General features: G+C 34.5%; 1 protein-coding gene across 5 annotated transcripts in view; it reads right to left on the bottom strand.

The window, feature by feature from the left end:
- Positions 1 to 57: 57 nt before the first annotated feature.
- The window catches only part of TTC21B (tetratricopeptide repeat domain 21B), a 36,330-nt gene continuing 14,624 nt past the window's right edge, over positions 58 to 21,763 (bottom strand). For 3 of the 5 annotated variants that reach the window (XM_072932188.1, XM_030278406.4, XM_030278407.4), the window contains 17 exons: positions 21,595 to 21,752; positions 20,471 to 20,695; positions 19,358 to 19,596; positions 19,017 to 19,089; positions 17,920 to 18,030; positions 17,416 to 17,554; positions 16,039 to 16,145; positions 14,563 to 14,751; positions 11,534 to 11,644; positions 10,293 to 10,374; positions 9,411 to 9,561; positions 8,858 to 9,019; positions 8,261 to 8,456; positions 6,382 to 6,606; positions 3,683 to 3,803; positions 1,329 to 1,396; positions 58 to 412 (listed from right to left, as the gene is read on the bottom strand). In XM_072932188.1, the coding sequence (XP_072788289.1) occupies positions 335 to 412; positions 1,329 to 1,396; positions 3,683 to 3,803; positions 6,382 to 6,606; positions 8,261 to 8,456; positions 8,858 to 9,019; positions 9,411 to 9,561; positions 10,293 to 10,374; positions 11,534 to 11,644; positions 14,563 to 14,751; positions 16,039 to 16,145; positions 17,416 to 17,554; positions 17,920 to 18,030; positions 19,017 to 19,089; positions 19,358 to 19,596; positions 20,471 to 20,695; positions 21,595 to 21,752 (2,435 nt within the window). In that variant the 3' untranslated portion in view covers positions 58 to 334. Of the gene's footprint in view, positions 413 to 1,328; positions 1,397 to 3,682; positions 3,804 to 6,381; positions 6,607 to 8,260; positions 8,457 to 8,857; positions 9,020 to 9,410; positions 9,562 to 10,292; positions 10,375 to 11,533; positions 11,645 to 14,562; positions 14,752 to 16,038; positions 16,146 to 17,415; positions 17,555 to 17,919; positions 18,031 to 19,016; positions 19,090 to 19,357; positions 19,597 to 20,470; positions 20,696 to 21,594; positions 21,753 to 21,763 lie in introns of those variants that run through there. The other 2 variants (XM_072932189.1, XR_012056976.1) reach the window with 2 other exon arrangements.

The following is a 21,763-nucleotide window of genomic DNA, read 5'->3' on the forward strand; positions in this document are numbered from 1 at the left end:
AGATAAGACAGGTTGTTGTTTTTGTGTTATTTCAAATAAACACAATAAAATACTGAGTTATATGTTTAAAATATTTTTATAATGCTGATAACACTTTGTTTTGATGACACTTTACATAAAACATGTGGGAGTGGTATTCTATCCTGAATGAGAACAAATAAAATTTCTTTCAGGGTTGCAGATTTTTCATAAAAATAACCCAGATCTCTAATACAGTTAAATTCATCATACCCACAGTATTTTTTTGCTGATGTGGTCTCTGCCACTGCAGTATTTCATTCATAGTTTCCAAAGTCTGGTTAACAGAACTCCATGAGTCATACAAAAAACTAACTCAGTTTCTTAGACATGCACGGGCCTTGTCCAGTATTTCCTTCCTGATCTTCGGATAGTTTGGATGTACTTTAAGGACCTGTCAAAAGACAATACAACCCAAAAGTTCTGAGTTGGTAATCTCTCTCATCACTGAGCTTACACATTTTAAAACTAAAACAACAACAAGCTTGTTTTAAGAATGCACAAATATTTAATTGTGGATAGAGACCACCACACATGCAAGTCAAAACCACCTCTATCAAAGACACTTCGTTTCATTTCCACTGTCCTTTCAGCTTGGTGCAAAAGATATGGGGGTCAAGGGCTAAAGCATGAAATGCATGAATCAGAAGGCACCTCTGGAGACATTACTGAGGTTTTAAGCATACTTTCTCTGCAATGATGAACTGCTTTTATGTCTTCACTCCCTTGATTCTTTCTTAGCATATTCTACCTACTCCATCTTCTCCCCTTCAATTCCCTCTTCTCTTTTACCCTTCCATTAATTTTGTTCTTCCTAATTATCTTTATTTCTCAGAAAAAGAGCAAATTTAATTTATTTTATTAATATGAATAATTATTAATTCATAATATTCCCTCTGCTTCTTTAACAGTAGCCCTTCCTCTTACTCTGCATTCGCGCTGCTTATGTTTGCACCATACAAAGGTAATACCTCAAGTTACTTTCCAACAGTGTCTTCTGATACTAATATTTGATGTGATAAATTTTTTCACCTGTACTTCTGTATGGATTCACCAAGTTGCAACTGCATGGCCAAAAGAAGGTGGTGCCATTGGAGTATCCCTTCACATAGACAGCCAGTCACTTTTATTTATCTGGTTCCATGGAGCTCAAGACAGAGCATATTATGAAGAGGATATTTAACTTTTTAGATAGGGCACTTTTTCAACATTAAGCTATGTATTTTAGAAATGTAAACTCAACCAAAGAGAAGGGCCATTATGTAAAAGAATGTTGCTACAGGAGACAGAGTATTGAACACAAATTCTACCTTATGGCAAACATCAATTGCATCAACATATCTCTTCCCTTTCAGGTAATTGAAAGCCAGCCTGTAGCCTGTAATTAAAGGGGTGAGGGGAGAGGGTGAAGAGCAAAAGCAACAATTAATTTCAGTTTCTGTATTGAATAACAAAAATACCACATTTGAATTTATTTTGGGTCACCATGTGTTTCTGAAGTTAGTATTTTTTTTCTACTGTTGTCTCATATAAGCCTGGTAATGATCAAAATTTCTACTGAAAGTCACTTCAAGTAGTAAATAAAAGTCCTTGACACACTGATAGCTATGTCTGAATCAAAAGGAGACATTATTCTGGAGAGCACGTGCTACTAGAGAGAATAAATAATGGCTGCATTCTTTCAATTACCATGGTATCCCACAGAGTTTCTCACTGTGGCCAGCAATACACTGTCCCTCTGTAAAGGTAATTCCATTATTAAGGGGAAAAAGTTAAAAAAAAAAGGGACAACTAACTAGGGAATTAAAATGCTATTCAGTACCACTGTCAGCCGACCAATGATATAAAAAGTCACATGGAATAGCTGAGTCGCATAGCAACATGCCAAGCTGATATTTGCAACCTAAGAGGTAAAGCTCAAGTATATCAGCCTGGACAGAGAACAGGCCTGGGAAAAAAAAAACATTATAAGCATGCAATTTCCAAAATTTGAAATTTTAAATCTTCCATTTTTAAGCTTAGCCTCACTGGCAAATACAGGATCTGATACCAGTTTGTATGGCTTTACTTGCCAGATGGAAATTTGCTGCTTTAACCATTTTTGTTCTAATGTATGACAATCCTCACAATGCTGTAATGCAAAGCTAGAAACAAGTGCACAAAGTACCTTCAGGATTGGACTTGCTTTTGTATGCATGATTATTTCACAGTCTGATTTCAGTAAAGAAATCTCGACATCTAGATCTCCTATCTAGACATCAAAAAGTTTTGCAATTTGTTGAATTACCACTCTCCAGAGGGTTTCAAAATAAAAACATGAAAAGTCTTGATCTATTTGCTATTGAAAGTTCTTTCTAATATATTTAATTTGATTAACAACTGTAATATTTTAGCAACAACCACTATGGCTTAGTCTACAAGAACAAGAATATCTAGTAAAAATTACTGCACCTGAACACAGATATATAGAGGTTTTTCCATTTAACCTATAGTCAGATTTCTATCAGTAATTTTTATTTCTGTTTTTGTATATACCTTCCTCTGGTTTGATCCTCCTAATTTCTTGACTGACAGTACATATAACTCACAACACATTCAGTTTTGGTAATCCATCCATGTATACTCATTTTCAGAACTATGTTATAAAAGCAGGAGCTAACCCACAAACATTTAGTCCCATGAATAAAATACTATTTTATCTACAGATTGTATTAGGTAAAACCATGAACCAAACCACTGCAGTTAGAGGTACAGAAACAAAACGTATGGCAGTTCAGGCACGTAACAGTTAAAATCTTTTAAAAAAAAATACTTTTTTTTCAGCTGATGCCAAAGACTGTCTCATCTGAACACTAAAAAAAACCCACAGGGCACAAAGAAAGCACAGATTAAAGCCTAGAAGTTGAATGTATTTCCCAGGGGTGATAAACACATCCCAAAACCCGAAAGAGAATTCATGTGTTTCAATCACTGGCCTTGGGACCTATGGACAGATTCTAGATGTTGAGTAAGAAAATGGCATTTTATCCTATGTATCCTCTTCACAAAACGGTTCCTACAATTAAACTATGATGATTTAGTGCAAATTTAAATTTATTATCCAAACTGGAACTTTACTTAGTGCCTCAAGTTTTCAGTTGGGCATCTTTTTTAAAATAGATATATTTAAAGACATTTAAAATAATTTATTTTTTAAATTCTCACTCAATGTACATAAAACCTGATCAATATAGATAATTTGAATCAAAAATTAAATAAACAAATCAGTGACCTGGCACCATCATATACATATATATACATATGTATGTACTTATAAAAGATTCTCTACTACAAACAGTATCTAGCAGATTATTATCAATACATTATTAAAGTTAAAACTTAAATACAGAGAAAATTGTTGACAAACAGCCAAGTAAAACTGTTTCAAATCTAACCTTGTACTAAAACAGTAAGCAGAAACTTCTGAAGTATCATAAAGCTGCTGCCTCTCACCATGGGGGCTTTCCACGTTCACTACACCTTAAAACATTTGTGGATTTATGTGAGGAAAACCAGTGATACTTTATTTCTATGGAAAATTAAAAACAGTCTTTCCAGTAAAAGGTAGTTGTTTCATTCCTACCACAGTACCTAAAATCATACTTTATAGGTTATATATACATGCCTACTGTTGGATTCGTCTGGTTTCCGTATTTCCAGGCCATCTCATAATTCATTGCTGCATCCTTATATGCCTGTTCCTTTTCCATTATGTATCCCATGTATTCATACGCCTTGCAGCATGACTGCAAAATATAAATATTGATTCAAAATTGTATTTAGATAAGCTTGCATGTAATAATATTGACAACTTAACTGCTAAAATACTCCAAATCCATACAACTGGAAATCACAGGTGATACTTGTCCTAGCTTTGATGACACAATAGTCTTGATTTAAAGTATCTGTTATATGGAAGTTATATGGAATTATGCTCTACTCCGGGTCAAGTACAGAGTTCATCACAAAGGCCACTGCAAGGACTCGTACAAAAACAGTATCTCTCTCAGTTAATAATAACCCCACACAGATGCTTTTCAAGTCTAGTGTTGTAGCTTCCACAAATATTGTTTGGATTTTTCCTTAACAAAGTACGTTTATAGCTTTGGTTTTGAAAATGGTTTAACATTATTATTTTTCAAGTAAAACTTAAAGACAGTCATAAGTAACCTAAAGAGAATAATCAACCCTTAAGTATTTCATTTCTTATGAATCCAAGTGGCAAGTCACAGGCATCTGAAAAGCAGGTTCAAAAAAATCTATTAAGTATTAGTTGAGAACACTAGCCTTGCTTATATTATACACACATATAAATCCATCTAACTCCATAATAAAACTTCATATTAAAGATACAGTAATTAACGCAGAAATCTTACATGTAGTACATAAAGCAGGAAAATAATTTATAAAAAGCCTAACTACTATATGGCCTTATCATGAACAGTTTATATTAGCATGCTGCCAACAGGTAAAACATTCTCAGGAGAAAAACACATGTACCTTTTCTGCAAAGACAGTGCAAAGCAATATTGGTATATAAATTACCTTCCTTCTTTAAATTTACTATTTCAAATTAGGCTTTCAAAGTCTACTGATAAAAGGCTTTCAAATCACAGCTTAGTGGAATCAGTATGGGAATGCTTGAAAGTTGAGGATAAAAATATACTTTCCCTCTCATTTGTCATAAACAAAAGTTCAAAACCAAGAGGAGTAATCAGTAAGAAGCCTCAATTTCACAGAAACAATCTGCTTGCTAGGATCTTACTAACCAATCATAAGTCTTTTAAAATAAAAAAAAAATCCTCATTAAATTACACTAGGCTTTTATGAAATTTTCACTCAACACATTTACTTAAATTTTATATATATGTAATTAAATTCTGTTAAACTAACAGAAAAACTAACAAATCACAGTAACATGTTTTCTCAATCCAATGAAGTCTTCCAATTTGGAGAATACCACATAAAATATTGTCTTGTGGATTGACAAGATATGTTAAGATGTAAACTGTTCAAAATCTCTTTGTATAGCACAATTCCTGCTTACCAGCTTTGCATGCAAGTTGGAGAGAAGTCCCTCTCTGTCCTGTGCTGCATTGCAAGGAGGCAGATATACACACTTCTTATCTGCCATCCTTCTTGCAATAAGCAGAGCCTGTTTATCTAAGTCCCTCATGGGTCCCAAACTTTTTATAAGAAAACAAATTACTTGGTAGGCTATGTTTTTAGGAAATTACCAATTACTTGGTAATTTCCATAATAAAGCAGCATTCATGGTACACACCTGCTCACAGACCATCTATTTCAATGTAAGTCTTGTTTTGGGAGATGACTCCTGTTTATCCTCCAACTGTATGGATTTTGAAACTGAACACATCCTATTTTAAAGAGGCCTCTCTGGAGAAGTACATAATAGCACTGTACCAAAAACGATTGTAGCTGTCTCTCAATTTTATGTTTAGAAATAAAGTGTTCAAAAAACATCTCTCTCAGAAGTTGCTAAAATGCGACTGAATAATAAACCTTACCTTCTATACTAATGAATTAATTAAAAAATTATAAGCATAGTGTCCTTTTCTAAACCAAATCTGTGCTCTATAAACAGTACCCTGAACCTGCAGCACAGTGTGTATGGAACACCAAGCCTACTGGACTACCTCACATGAAGGAAAGTCAAGCTAGAAGAACATAATCAGCTATTTGCTGATGAAAATGAAAAATAAGCAGAAGCTAAGATCTGTGCTTGTTCCCATAGTCAAAGCACAGTATTGTGCAGTTTGCCTGCTCAGGAACCCTGAGGTAAAGAACACATTAGACCTTGTCCCCTGACAATCTAACAGACAGTATTGACACAGAAAAAGATTAATACCAGCATTTAAAAAAAATAATCCTGCACTGTAGCAGGCTTACAAACATAAATGTTTAGAAATATAAAATACGAAGATAGAATCTCAGTAAATGGAGCAAGTCTCCAAAATTTACACAGCCACATCTTTCTTCATCAGTCTTGTGAGACTGTAAAATGCATTTCTGACATTTCATAAACACTCCAAGCTTTTAGATTCCCTTCAGTTGAAACCTGCAGAAGTTGCTACAGAACATGAATAAAAATGACTAAGCAGCATTCACAGGTTTGTTTACTACCCTCCAGTGTGAAGTTGCTGGTTTCCTGTCTTATTTTGGTCTACTTCTCCTTAATAAGTGAAACACCAGGCAAATGAATAAACAAATACATTTCAAAACTCTGTTTCAGAGGAAAAGGAAACATTTTGATGAATTAAAATAGGAAGGTTCTAAGGTTACTTTCAACGTGCACTGACTTACCCTGTTATAACGAAGGCATCGTTTCAGAAGTTCACCTGCCATATCATATTTTGCAGATTGAATATATATATCTGCAAGCAGAAGCCAACTCTTTTCAAAATCCTCTGCATCAATGGGATTCCAGCTCATTTTTGAAATCCGTTTTAACTGATTTCTGGCTCGTGGAGTCTGTTTTAAGATCATGTAGGCTGTGGCCATTCCCAAAAGTGCTGGTATATGATCCTTCTGCAGTAAAAAGTACAGTGACTGCTTGATGCTTTTTTTATTTTGATTTTATTTTTTTTTAAAGTAAGACTTTAATCAGGTATCTAAAAACTAAACTAGAAGCTAAATGTCAGGAAATAAAGATAGAGCATCTAATCTTACAGATACGTTTTGCACCTAGTGCTACAATTATTTCTGTAATCATGATAACCACCAAGCACAAGAAATGGTAAAAAAATCCACAGGTATTTTATCTCACAAGAAAAAAAATCAGAAACCACTAAGTGCTATACTTTTTATACACAAACACTTTAGATAAAAACTGGAGTCACTTGGAAGTTACAATAAAAGTGGTATTTTTCACTTAAAGAAGTGCCTGTCAAATATGAGTGAAAGGGAGTCTGATTCCTTTTATTAGGTGTACAGCTCCAAAAAATTTAATGTCTAAACTGTATGCATCCAAGCTTTATATAAACAAACAGGATTCTTAAAATTCACCATTCTAGGCAAGAGCCTCAAAAGCAAGCTATAAGAACTCCTGGCACAAGTGCAATTTTTGACATCCTGCCTTCATTAGTAAAGGATAAGAATGGGGCTCACATCTTGCAACTGCAACTCCTACATGCAGAGAGGGTGGTTGTATTAGGAGCTAACTGAAATGCTTCTTTCTCCTTCTCAGTGGTCCTGACTCACTGTTGGTATTCTGCCTATTCATCTCTTTCTAAGGTTGTGCTGTAAATACATTTTTCATAGTGCATTGAAAAAAAAAAAATCCCACCAAAAGCTTCTCTTCCACATAATAAACTCATCCCCCTTCTCCCTCAATAGCCACACCTATTATGGACCAATAGCCTCAGAACTATGAAGAGATTAAAGGTATCTTTCTTTATGCAACCCTAGAAGGAAGAATAAACTGCAGCACTCTTCCTGGTGGAACTGTCACCATGTGAAAGAGATGCCACATTCACAGGGTCTCAGATCAATTCTGAGCAGGACTGGGAAGCCAGTACTGGAGGCAGAGGGACCTGTAACCTTGTTTGTGATTCCCAGAACTGCCTTACATGTGAGATCAGCCTTGGTACACTCACCTCAGCCAAGGTGCAGTTCAGCATACAGTTAAAGAGTAGTAGTAACTTATGTATTTTATAGCATTCTGATGGACTAAATCTTTCTACAACTGTTGAAATAAAATCTATTGAAAGCTACTGATAACAGGAATATCTATTATTAATCATAAAAATAATAACTACAAATAGTTATAAAAATATTGAAGATTTATATCCTAAGGATGAATTTTAAGGCAATGGATAATCTTGTTCTGCAGTCTTTATTCTGTCAAATTGCCACAAAGCACTGCAATTGATTTACATCATAAAACACACTGCTGGCAAGCCTGGGAATTAAAAAACAAGCCCAGCAACCAAACAGCCTACTCACATTTCAGTAACCAGCAATATCAGCATTTAGTTGGGTTCTAAATTTGCAATTCAACCAAAGACTTCTAAAATATATTGTTATTTCAGAAATGCCTTTTTCAAATTTTGATAGGAGAATAATCCTTAGAGCAAACAGCACTAACACGTGCCACTGTTACTGAATGTGAAGTGGGAGACTAGTTAAAAACAATGTAGTAAGTATGAAAGGGAAGAGTGAGGAAATGAGACAGGTTACTAACCTCAGCCACAACTATTTCTGTGAAAGTGTTCAGTGCTTGTTCAACACTTGATTTTTGTTTGGTTGCCATGAGACAATAATTCTCCATGATTCGCAGCTGAATGTGACCCTGAATGGTTTGAGGCTTAAGCTCCTTCAGCAGGTTTCCTGCTGTTCTTACAGCCAACTGCACAGACTCCTGCTTCTCTGTTGAATTACTATTAGCAGAAAAAAAAGAATGTTCATACAAGCTTATTTTTTTAATAAAGACCAGAATAATTACAAGTTAGAACTGCTCCTGTGCTAAATACATGCCATTTTGTAGAAAAATGGCTCTGGTATATAGGCATTCTACATTGATTTTCTTCAACAGCAGCAATTCCAACCCAACAAGCTGATTGTAACACTGCAAGTGACCAGCATTCCAGAGAGTATCTTCTGCATTTTCTGCTTGAGACTCACTTATTACAGTATAGAATGGCTCTCACAATAACACAGAATACTCAAAGCACTAGATGATCTCAAAGTTCTAGCAATTTAAATTAAGGCACATTGTCAAGGGGCAGCAGAAGAACGAGATGACAGAATAATCCAAGCAATATTTATTTAATTCACCTACCCTATGTCAGCATCGAGATTTTCAAAGACTTCTCCACCCACAGTTTCATTATCTGGGTTCAAACAAATTTCAATCATGTTGTAGACTGCATTCTGCCCCCAGTCACTGTCCTTTCGAGCTTTATTAAAATGCCGCAGTGCATCGTTTGGTTCACCTGTGTACCTGTACACAGATAATTAAAATATTTAAAGCCAGGCAAGTAAAATTGTTTGTTCCAAATGCCACCCAAATCCCAATAAACCCAAGTTTTTAAAAACAGATGACCCATTTGCACACACTGGTATTTCAAGGTTTGGACAGCACACATACTATTGCAAGGATCTTGCGTTTGCAAACTAAAAATAGTCTGACAAGTTGCAAAATGTGAAGAAAACCAGAATTACATTATTGAACCTGGAAGAACATCCTGAGATATTCAGAGAAATCGAGAATTTCCTTAAATCCTGACACCTTAATTAAATCAACATAGCACCTTTAAATTATAATGGATGACAAGAAATAATTTAAATCCATACTACATAGTCAAATAAATCTTAATAATAATTGCAAGTACCAAAGATACAGTCCTTTGCAGTAGTGAAATCCTGGTTCAAGCTTTGTTCGGGAAGAATGTTTTTCAGCCATTGAAAGAAATCTTGGGACTTCTTCTAATTTACCGGCTCTTCTTAACAGATCAATTAATCGAGAGAGGGTTGCATAGTTATCTAAATATACAAATAATTAGGAGACTGTAATTCTATTTATTTGCTATATGAATAAGAAATAATGAGCATGCCTTGATTTTTTCACATACAAAAATGAGATATGTAATACATAAGGCATATTGCACAGTAACCTCAGATACAAGAATGAAGATGTCAAGTGATACTTGCAATATCTTTATACAGGTTTTTGTAGAAGTATAATTGTGCTTCACTTTCAAAAGCACCAAAAAACCATTTGCTGCACTCTCATGAATTCTTTCAAAGTCCATTTCAAAGTCCATGGAAAAATTTTAATAGATTTTAGTAGCTTTCTCTCTGGTCCCAACTTAAAAATTGCTAAAAAAAAACTTACTGCTGTCCAAGCCAAGTTTCCTTTATTAGTCTTCTAAAAAATATTACCTTCGTGTTCATGCACTTGACATTTTTAGGAAAGTGCTTTACAGTGAACAGGTAAATAACACCTTATTAGTATTTGGCTTAAGGTAAACTAAGCATATTACATTGCAGCAAAGTAAATTACTGTATCTACAAGAAATATTGTTTATCACATTCTCCTAAAATTTCTTTATATTTTAATAAACGGTAATGGTCTTTAGCTTTAGTATCCATTACATTATAAATAAAACATTTCTTTTTAATCAAGCAATGAGTTTTTATTCAGCTATTTATTAATCTATTTTGTTAGAACTACATAGCAGAACAAATTAAAAGTATCACTGCTAAATATTCACCTGGCTTGCGTTCCAGGAGCTGCTGGAAATAAAAAATAGCTTGTTCGTAATCCTGCTTCCTGAACATGAGATCAGCCATCATCTACAGTATAGAACAATTTAGAGAAAACAAAACAAGGTATTATAAATTGTAAAAATGTAGAATAAAAATTATAAATAATTGTCTCAGTTTAGGGTAAATTTGAGAGAAAACATCAATGAACTCTGGTTATGTGGAAAGCTAAAACTATAGCTTTAAAGTGCTGCAAGAGCTGCACAAGAAGCAAAATCACTTAGACTTTTTATTACTCTCTGGAAAAGAAACACAATATACAACACAAACAGCTAATAATGAACAAGTACATGAACAGCTTTTCACATAAGGTGCAAATTAAAAGGTAATTAAGTAGTCTGCCATATCTTTCAAAGATTTTCTTTTTTTGCATAGTTTTATTCCTAATTTTATTTCCAGTAACTGCAGATTATGCACATGGAAAGCAAAGTTAGATTACCATTAGGGAAAAAAAGATGATGGCTCACATCAGCAGGGAAGGTAAAATGAATTCTTTACTTTCAGTTTCTTTCCACTGATAGTTAGCTAATATAGAGTAGATTTAATAACAGATTTCAAGAGTGCTATTACTTCTGTTCATGCACTACAACAAATTTCAGATGTTAGATTGCTTTGAGAAAACAAATTATTCCCATCTTAAAAAAACTTTGCTCCCAGTGTTACATCAAAAGTTGCTCAGACTATTGAGCTGTCTTTTAGGTCAAGAAGTATACAAGTCCTGGACAAGAACCTGCAGCTGCAATTAAAACTGTTAAGTAGGCATGTGAGTAACTAAGGCTGAATGAGGCAATAAAATTACCTTAAATACATAGTTCTTTTATCCTAGCACTTGAAAAAAAAATGTTTTCATATTACTGTGCTGAGAAAATAGCTTCTTCCTTGAGTATTAGCCAATTATCAATAGAACATGCATTGAGTCATACTTTATCTAAACGTACTACAACTACTTTTTCCTTTACTTCTAAAGACTCATTTTATATTGAGGTAGAACAATGGCTATGACTGCTAGGAACTTCATATTGAAACATCAGCTGGCATAAACACAAAAACATTTTGTTGCCATGGATTTTTCACATTTTTTTGAAATCACAAAGCTGTAGGATTTTTTAGAAGTAGTGCTTTATGAATATATCACATTGCAGCAATAATTCAAAAAGCATTGATGCAGGATTAGTATAACAGCACATACCATCGTTGCTGCTTCATTATCTTGGTCGTTCTTCAGCAGCAAGGAGCACTGATGTTGACCGGCATCAGTATCGTCTTGTGCAAGATATAAACGTGCAAGTTCCAACATTGCCTGTGTATTAAAATATTTAATTGTATGTAATTCAATGATAAATGAAGTTGGTTTGGCTCTGAGTACCAACCTGATATTATAGGGCTCCAGGGAAAAACTGTATCTCCACTAAAGACAGAGCCTTTTCTACTGTTTCTTATGGGCTCTTGGTCAATTAATGTAATCCATTTTCATTCCCTTACTTTTTAAAACAGAGAAAACTTTTCTTCTTTGAAGAGATATTCTAAAGGTACATTGAAAAAAGGGCTGCTCAGATAGTATTGCTCTGAAGACACCAGTATTTTGGTATGAATAATGTTCTCGGAAAAATGTAAGTGAAAGTAGTTTTAAACGTACTGAAAAAAACAAATACCTCATTAACATTCACCAACTAATGCTGGAGTACAAGTAAGTTCCAGAAGAAACTATTTTCTTAATTGCATTTCCCACCTACCACATCAAGACTCTGTGTGAATCCACTCCTGAGAAGCCACCACAGAGTAAATATTGACAAACTGAAATGTACACCAGCATACATTCTTAAAGCTGAAGTCCCATCATAGACTATTCTGAATAAAATGCTACAGAAAACTTTATAAACACAAGTTACCACAGATTTAATCAAGTTTCTGTTGAAGCAAACAGAAGGTAAATTGCTCACAAAGCAAAATTAGCAGCAGATAAAACTGTAAGTAACTCCTACTTAATTTTAAATGGTGTTTTCATTTTGTTTCCAAAAGGGAGACATTTATAATTGCATCATAATTCTTTCACTAGTTACACTTGTGAAAGGCACTTTTGAATCAGAACAGTGTTTTCAACATCCTGTCCAGAACATGCAGGCTTCTAGCTTAGTTTTTAAACTGTTTTCTCCCTACTTCCTGTTCTGTTCAAACTCAAACATATACCATGTAATTCTGAAACAGAAAGGCAGGTGGGTAAGCACTGAAATCATACAGAGAATGCATGCACATCAGAACTTTAACTATGAAAGCTTTCTTTAAGCTGCTGCTCTTATGTGCCCAACTCGGTGGTATACAAAAAGGCAGTCTTGGACTCAAGGAATATTTCCTGCAGGAAGCAAAAAAGCCAGCTAAATTGGAGTCCTACACTAGATTCTAGTGAGTGGAAGTCGCTTCTAAATTTCCAACTCCAACACAAACGATACTATGAAATGATGTGCATGATGCAACCTGCAATCCCCTTCAAGTCTCCTTCAGGAAACTGCACTGCCTCTTACCTGATCAAGGAAACAAAGGGAGGGTACCACCTACCAGATTTCACTGTGTAAAACAAAACAACACAACTCCCCTATGACATGGACTGCCATCTCTTCACATTTACCTGAATAAATAGTATTTCAATCCATTTGGCTAAAATACAGGAGATTTTGTTCTAACGAAACAAGGCACAGACAGTTTCAAAGGAATTTCCATTATTTCCACATATAATTTTAAGGAAAATAAACTCTGACAGTGCTGAGAGACAGATGGACTTTTAACAGCTCAGAATAATGTTTTGTAATCTAAAATAATTAAATTCTAATTTTTTACTAGAAATGCTTTTAAAAATGAACAGAAGAAAACAAGTTCACATCTACTGAAACTATAAAAATAGATTGAGAAAACTCCTTTATACTAGTTGTGGGTAACAAAATATTTTGCTTTCATTACTCAACAAGTAGGCAGTGAGTTCTTAATCAGAAATTCAGACTTTTTCTAAGATATCACTGTATTCTGTACTGTTAGCAAAGTAGGATTAAAGCAAAAATCCCCAGTAATATCTAATAGATATTTAGTACAAATGTCTACATCTTGTAATAATGGGAATCTCTCAAAAGTATGATTTTAGCAAGAACTGAAGGGAAATGCTATGCTGGTATTTCAGTACTGGTATTAAAGATAAAGTAAGGCTTTGATACTGACAAAAAAACCCACAGCTGTACCTAGACCATGACAGGGAGTCTCCTTGCTCTTAATGGGGAAATCACCATTTTAAGGATGTTTTTATTCCTTTCCCAATTTATTTTTCTTCTCCACATCATTCTTAGAAGATACCTTGAGAAAAGCCTGTCTCAAGTACACTGAAGTTGTAGCTTTAGGAAAGATGTAGATTCTTAGAACCACAACACACGAGTTCAAATATTAAAACTAAGTGATGTATTTAGCAGCTTGTGCATGTGACAGCTGTTCAATAACAAGCATTAAAAGTCTTCACAAACACCTAAGTATATAACATCATTATGATAGAAAATAATGGCAAATGAACAAAAATTGTATTTATTGATTTATAATCTAGGAAAACCTCACTAAAGATAACACAATCTTTGTGCTCTTTATAACTATAAATTTCTTAGACTTTTGCTTCTCTCTCTCTTATCTCCAAAGCCCAGGGTTATGAAATGATAAGAAGGAAGAGGAGGTTAAAAATAAATTTGATTTTACCTGTATTCACCAACCTGTGGGAAAGAGACTGTGCAGAGAAGAGAGAAGCAATATAACAATCCAGCTCAGGATCAGCAACATTCTGTGACTAAAATCAGAATGCTACCAAATCCAGATAAAAGTCTAAAACTCCTAAAGTAAACACAGAGAAGATACAAACTGTCTGTACTGACCAAAATCACTGGGAGTTCATTTCAGAGGACAAGCACCAAGCAAGACTGTTTCAATCTCCATCATTACTGGTACCTGAAGACAGGCTCACTGTGAGTGCATGCAGACACCACTTGAGTCAGGAATTCTTGTAACAGACAGAAGTTAGAAGTGCATGCAACTATTCCTTCATGATAAGCAACGAAAGGGAGGAAGTTCAAGGTTCTATGTATATCATGAAGCAGAAATAATTGCAAATTATTCTGTTCTGTGGATAAGTGGAAAAATGTTTTGTTCCATCTAAAAACTGAATGAAAAACAATGCAAAATAGAGGGAGAACTGACCTTGTTATTGGTTTCACAGTGAACAAGGGCTTCTTTGTAAAATTTAATTGCTTTTTCATAGTTTCGCTGGGCTGTTGAATGCTTTGCAATCTCAGCACAAATCTCAGCTGCTAACTGTTTCTGCGCAGGAACTGCATCCAGCTGTTCTACTTGAGCCCGCTTAAGCACTCTGCCTTGTAATTCCCGAGCCTGGTGTGAGGAAAGCAGTGAGCAGTCAAAACTTGTCAAAGGAATTAATTTTATTTATTGACTATAAAATAGTTTACTTGTCTTTTTTTAAGAGAAGGAAGCACTAACACTATTCTGCTTCTTATAGCCCAACCATTTTGCCTAGGAGGAAATTAGGACTAAAACACAAAGTAACATCTGGGAAGAACTTCCAGCATCTCTCTGAAAACCAGGGGAAGAGATCTGTTTAAGACATTTAAGTTAGTGCTGCCGAAATCAAAATGCAGATGTTTTTGTGTAAATGAATGTGGCATCAAAAGGAAAAGGAAGAGGAAAATGTTTCAAAGAGAATGTATACAAGGCAGGACATTTTTGAGAGTAGTAGTAAAAACAACAAAATAACCCCAAAAGGACAAAGTTTTTTGAAATGTGATATAGTGAAAAACCTGGAAGAACTAAAGAAGTAAAGAAAAGAGTAAGAGGAGACTGCTTAGGGGGAATTTTACTAAGGGAGAATTGGGGGGGGGGGGGGGGAAGTCAACTTTGAGAAAGACGTACATTTTAAGGAAAAAATAAGTAAGAATTTAACAAAGATAAATCTTAACCAATATTGGTATTTAAACTCTCACATACAATTACCTTTCTAAGCCATCTGCAGACTTTTCTTGCTGGTCAGAAGATGCTAGCAAGGCTTAGCATTTCTGTTACCTTGACTTTCACAAAGTGAAGGTATAATAAATCAGAAAGTACTGACCACATGTCTTGCTAAACATTTTCATTGAGAAAGCATTTTCTAAGGGATTAAATCTCAAGCTTCCAACTTTATTCTTTCAAGCCTCAGTCTGAGGGATAACACTGAACTCCAGAATGAACAGATCTTTTTATCGCTATTTAATACTAAGACTGCTGTTCAGTACAACAAAACAACAGGTAGTCATTGAAAGCTGCTCCATTTTGCTCTGTGAATTTTTTTCAAGACTGAGCTAAAGATATGTAATCTAGCTGCCCTCATGGCCAATTTCATTTTCACCTGATATGGTAAAACTATGCTCCACACACAAAGGAAGGCAAAGTAAGACTGCAACCTTGCAGTAAAAACCTGCATATTTTCGCATGCAAAAAGGTCAGACTGTGTAACACCTTATGCACTTTACATTTCACAGCAGTCACTGGTGGTTTATCCCCAGCATACACTCATTTTCCATATTCACACAGATATTATGGTTCAAATATGGGACAAAAGTGAAACCAGAGGTAAACATGAGGATATTGCAAGTTTTCACAGGTATTTTTGGTTTTCCTCTTTACCTGTTGTAATGAAACAATAGCTCTGTCAATCGTCTCCATTTTGCTGTAAATTTTTGCCAGAAGTACCTGGTAGCGTACATCTTCCATCAGAGAAGACAACTCGTTAACTGTAAGAATGACATTAAACAAACATTGTTCTTGGAGGAGCTGGTCCCAGTAACGCCAAAGGAAGAAGAAACTCACCACATCCTCCAGGAAAGAGCTTACATGAAAAATTCACAGCTCCATCTTACTTATTTAGAACTGTGATCTGACTTGGTGTGTTGCTGGAAGGCAGAGTATGTTGGTAGTAAGCAGAGTAAACATTACAGAATACAAACAAAGTGAGATTTAAGGTCAAAGATACTGAAAGATGCAAATAGAATTTTAAAAAATTGACTGTCTGGTCTATTAGCATTTTCAGAGACATGAGAAAAAATATTTTGATGTAAGCAGACAAGAAATAAAGTCATTCCTGATATTTCTTGTCTAAATCCTCCTCAAAGTCAATGAAAAACATCCAAATTGATACAATGTGCTCTGTACTTGCAAAAAGCATGAGACTGTTCAATGAAATTTCTAGCCAGACCTCAAACTATGCTTCTTTTGCTAGAGTCTGGAACAGACATGAATACAATAAATATTTCAGTATCTACTTAAAAGCAGCAGGCTGTGTTTGCATAATGGTTAAAATAAATATGCATCAATTAATATTTGAAGAATTCAAGCCTTCCCTGGCTTAAATTTATTTTACTCTACTGACTATCAAGCACGGTTTCACATTAAAATATAGACACCACCAAAAATTTTGTTTTTCCTATATTCATTTTTTTTTCTCAAAGGATATTCTAGCATTTCCATTAAAAATTATTAAATCATTCAATAATTTTCTCAACCAGACAAAATAAACATTTTTCTCCTAGAGAATGTGTATGTATCAAAACAAAAAACAGACATTAAAAAAAATACTTTTTGTTTCATTTTAAGACAGAAGGTAAGATTTTAAAGTACATCAGGCAAACTGTATTTACTGCTAATTATTTTTCCACGCTAGAAAAAACAAGCTGACTTGAGCATGACTATTAAATTAGCCAGATCTTCAAAGGCTTAACTAGACAAGAATACAATGTTAAATCAGAGGACTTTTTCAGTAAGAAGTAAGCAAGATGGAAAACCAACATGCCCCTGCAAAGCATGAAAGTGATACAGTGACATAAGAAAACCTTACATGGACTACTAATAATACTGCTTCTCTATTCAGACAGCCACAGTTAACAAATGTAATTAATCCACTGAAAAAACAGTGCCCATGAACTCATTTACTTCTTAGAGTCATGCAGAAAACACACATAACAGTCGAAAAAACGATGTTTTCCTGTGAATTAATAACAGTCCTACCAGGCTCATGATCTAAAGCTTGCTGAAGTACTTTTTCTGCCTGTTCATACTGCTTCAGTTTCATTAAAAGCTCAGCCAAATCATAGCAAAGGAAGTTCTGTTGACCACTTCTCACTGCAGCCTCATAGTAACTGATTGCCTTGAAGAAAGAAGCAAAAATTTGTGTATAATTTAAAGACAAATCTTAAAGACAACAACCTTGTAACTTAGGTATTCAATGGCATGTTGGTTTACTTTTTTTTCAATGGAGAAGTATTAAAATATGGGTTTCAGTGCAGGCCCAAACCCACTTCAAGTCACCAGAACTACAATTCAATGGATTAGAATCCACCAATGTGTGGATCTACCAACTGTGCCTTTGGCCAGATGATCTGAAGGATATTGAAGAACTTACTTTCAAGATAAAATATCTATTTTAGCACCCTGAAATATAATACTTTTACCCAAGCAAACCCACATGCTGAAAGAGTACTCAACTAATCTAATACAGTACTCCTAGAATACCTTTGAGTAGTTATGTGTTTTGATTAGGGCTTTTCCAATTTTACTTGCTAAAGATGGATCTTTCGGATTTTTCTTCAAGGCCTGCTCGTAGACTTCTACGGCTTCATCAGGCTTCAACAGTAAAATATAAACACATATAAGTCCAAGATTAAGATAAAACGTGTATGAAGAAAACAAAATCTGGTAACAACTCCAGGAATGACTGCCAAGCAGTACTGATTCATAAGCTACAATACTTCTGAGAGAAGAATGGCTACTATAAACCTGCACAAAATGTAAAGCCCATGTAAATTAACATTGTCACACTAAAACAAAATATGGAGAGACATGGCAAACAAATGAGTTTGAATAAACATTCTTTTTTCGCTGCAATTTCTCTCCTACTATCTTCACTGGTTAGCAAAGAGGTAGATGTAGTAGTGCTGGATCTGTTTTTCTCCTCTAGCCATGTTATAGCAGATTAAACAAATTCCACTTTGCATGATAATTCTTCATTAAGGAGAAAACTACACACAAACTTTAATATGAAAAAAAATCATTAATCATTGACAGATCTCCAAACTAGTAATGTAAACTATCAGTTGCATGTCTTAACTCAATCTATTTTTTTACATATGAATTTAAACATGTAGGCTTCAAATTTCTATGTCCACGTGACTACTGCCAATTCTAAACAGAATTTCCAGTTCATCAAGAAAGCAAAGGATGCAAATATATAGGAACTATACAATTAAAACATTTAAGTAAAGCCATCAGCAAGAAAACTAAGTTACCTAGAATTATTCTAAGTTTCAGAACACTACTGTAAACATCTCCAGCTTCTTTGTGATTTCAATTTAGCTCTCTGTCTTAGGAGGCGGTGTTGCTCTAGAAAACATTCCCCCCTTGACTTTCACCAAGCAAGCTTTTAGAAGAAATGTATTTTCCACAGTTTTTAATTTAAACAGTTACTCATAGTCAATATTTATTGTTTTATATCCTAAAGCAGTTTCTGGTTGACAAACATCAATCAATGAGAGTCAGCATGCCACAATGTTTCAACTAGACAAAGTCAACAAACTATTCAAATATTCCATTCACCTCTAGCAAGCACTCACCTCTTGAATATTCATGTATGCATCACCAAGAAGAAGCAAAGTATGAGCACTTGGCAGTTTTTCTACAAGGTCACTGGAAACAGAAGACAAAACTTGCTCAGTATTTAACATGTCAGTACTGGTATCTAAACAAGAGAAGGGCACAACAATTTTGCCTTCTGCAAATTTTAGTTCTTTGTTTCTCAAAATAAGACTTCTAATTATAATTTTAAAAGTTACCACATTTTCTCAAATGAGTTAATTTCACTAAATATTTCTCATTTGTTGCAGTAGAAAGAAAAAATGAGCTCACCATGCTATCAGTAAACATCTAGAAAACTTTGCACACCACAAACTTTTACCTATAGCAGGCGACGTACAACTTCTTATCTTTCCTATACTGAAGATAAATATCTGCCATTTTTTCTTTAGCTTGTACAAAGTAAGGCTGTTCAAGTGTAATATTGCGGAGCATAGTCAAGGCATGTTTCACGTCTCCTTGAGCAATTGCCAGATCTGCATTTGCAATCACAACTCTTATCTCCTCGGGTGTTCCAGAAAATTCATTCATGGCGTCTTGGATGACTATAGCAGCTTCATGCTGCAAATAATAAAAACAATAGAATTAATTTAGTTCCTGTCATTGAACAGACAAAAATAAAGACATCATAAGCACTTATGGGCATTAAGCAAACCAACTAAAATCCGCAATAAACACAAACCATAACCGAATAACCAAATAATAACCATAAATAAATATTTATTTAACCACATAAATAAATAAATAAGTATTTAACCACCAATAAATAACCACAAACTATAACCATAATAAATAACCAAAACCATAATAAACACAAAAAAAACCATCCACTTGTTTCGCCATAGTGTTTTTGACTTTTTTAATTAAAACTCCTGTTGTATGGACTACTATAAAAAGTTCTAGTACAGAAATTTCATTTGTCTTGCATATAAAGAAGTACATGCACAAACCTCAACCAGAGAATATCTTTAGCACCTTGCTCCAACAGGTCCTGCTTTGAGCAGGCTGGTCTCCAAACCACAGCACAGTATGGCTTCTCTTATATTTCTATACATATGTAAGTGTCCTATTGCTTATCCAGACACAGCTGATAGTAGGGATGCTGCTACACAAAGATAAGGACATGATCCAAAACTACTGCTAATAGCATTCTGACAACAAAACAGGGACCTACATCCCAGCAAATGAATGTCAACATTGTGAAATGGTTTCTGTAGTCTCCAAATTGACCACCTGTAAAGAGTTTGTTTTTCTTTGCTCTGTAAAATTTAAGGTATTTAAGTTCTCAAATCAGATATTCACATACTGGAAATTTTACTAAGCAAATCCTCTTGCTAAAAGAACCGGTTCTCTATGCTGAACTAATAGAAATGGGAATAGCAAAAGGGAATTGTTTTCAGGTGTGTTTTGTATTTTAGCAGGTTTGCCATCTTACCGGTTCTCCATTCAAACGATGAGCTTCTACCAACTCTAGGAACACAGACACACGATCACTTGCATCAATTTCAATATTTTTTCCTTTTGTTTTTGAGGAAGCTGTAGGTTTTCTCATTCCAGGCAAATTCCTTGCCATCTGTAAAGTTTTAATAGCTTCTGCTATTTCTCCCATCTTCTTTTGGGTTTGGGCCTTAATTAAGTGATACACAGGATGTTCTCTCACCTAAAAAAAGAATAAGATAAAGTTTCCAAATTTTACTTGATGTAAAGTATTCAAACCCCTTGCAAGATTTTATTTTTAATATTGACTTTGGTTTCTTTTTTTCCTCCAAATATACATAAATTCAATTTCAGAAATTTACTTACGAAAATATAAGAATTATCAGAGTATGCAAACTAGTAATTTAGTAAGTTTTTAATTACAAAGAAACTATTTACAAGGGATGAGACTTTGGGACAGAACAACATTAATCACTGCTTTATTTTAAACTAGACTGAATTTTAAGGTACTCTGAGTGTCTCCCACACTGCTGCATGCACACTTCACCAGGCTATTAATTAAAGGAAATATACAATCATTATTTGGCACAAGTCCTGCGTGCTATTCTTCATCTTCCTAAAACATACTTCACATGAAACAAAAAGTCTGTAAGAGAAATACAGCTTTGTGAAATGGCAAGGACCTCAACTAGGTAGCTAATTAGATATTAATATTCTGCTTTCTTGTATCACTTGATAGAAAATAAGATGGGACATGCTTGCAAAGAAATGGTAGTTTCCAGCTAAGTGGTCTCAAGACACTTGGGCACAACTCACACCTAATGTGTGTACTGTCTTCCCAACTCTCTGTTAATCCTACATAAAGTTCCTCGCATGTTAACAAATCAAAAATCCCATACTGTAATGTGTAAGACCCAGGAAGTGTAACTTGTGAGGTGTTAGTTTTGTCTTCATGGTCATTTCTTTGATAAATATTCAGATATCACATTCATATAAACATTTAAATATTAAATTTGTAGTGGAAGAGTTATAGAAAGTTGAACTGAAAATTATTATATACAAAAACACACAATTTCAGATGACTGACTGAATAAAATAATTTAATTATTTTGTTAAACTCACCTCAAAATTATGGCTTAGACAAAGTTCCAAGGACTGAGAACATAGCTTGATATTGTTTTGAGCCAAATACACCTGGGCCATCAGTAAGTGTGCATCTGCATAAGAAGGGTTCCTTTCCAGACAGTAATGTAGATTTCTATGAGCTGCTTCAATATCCCCTAGGAAGTGG

This window comes from Taeniopygia guttata, chromosome 7 (assembly GCF_048771995.1).
Source record: "Taeniopygia guttata chromosome 7, bTaeGut7.mat, whole genome shotgun sequence".
Taxonomy (NCBI): Eukaryota; Metazoa; Chordata; class Aves; order Passeriformes; family Estrildidae; genus Taeniopygia; species Taeniopygia guttata.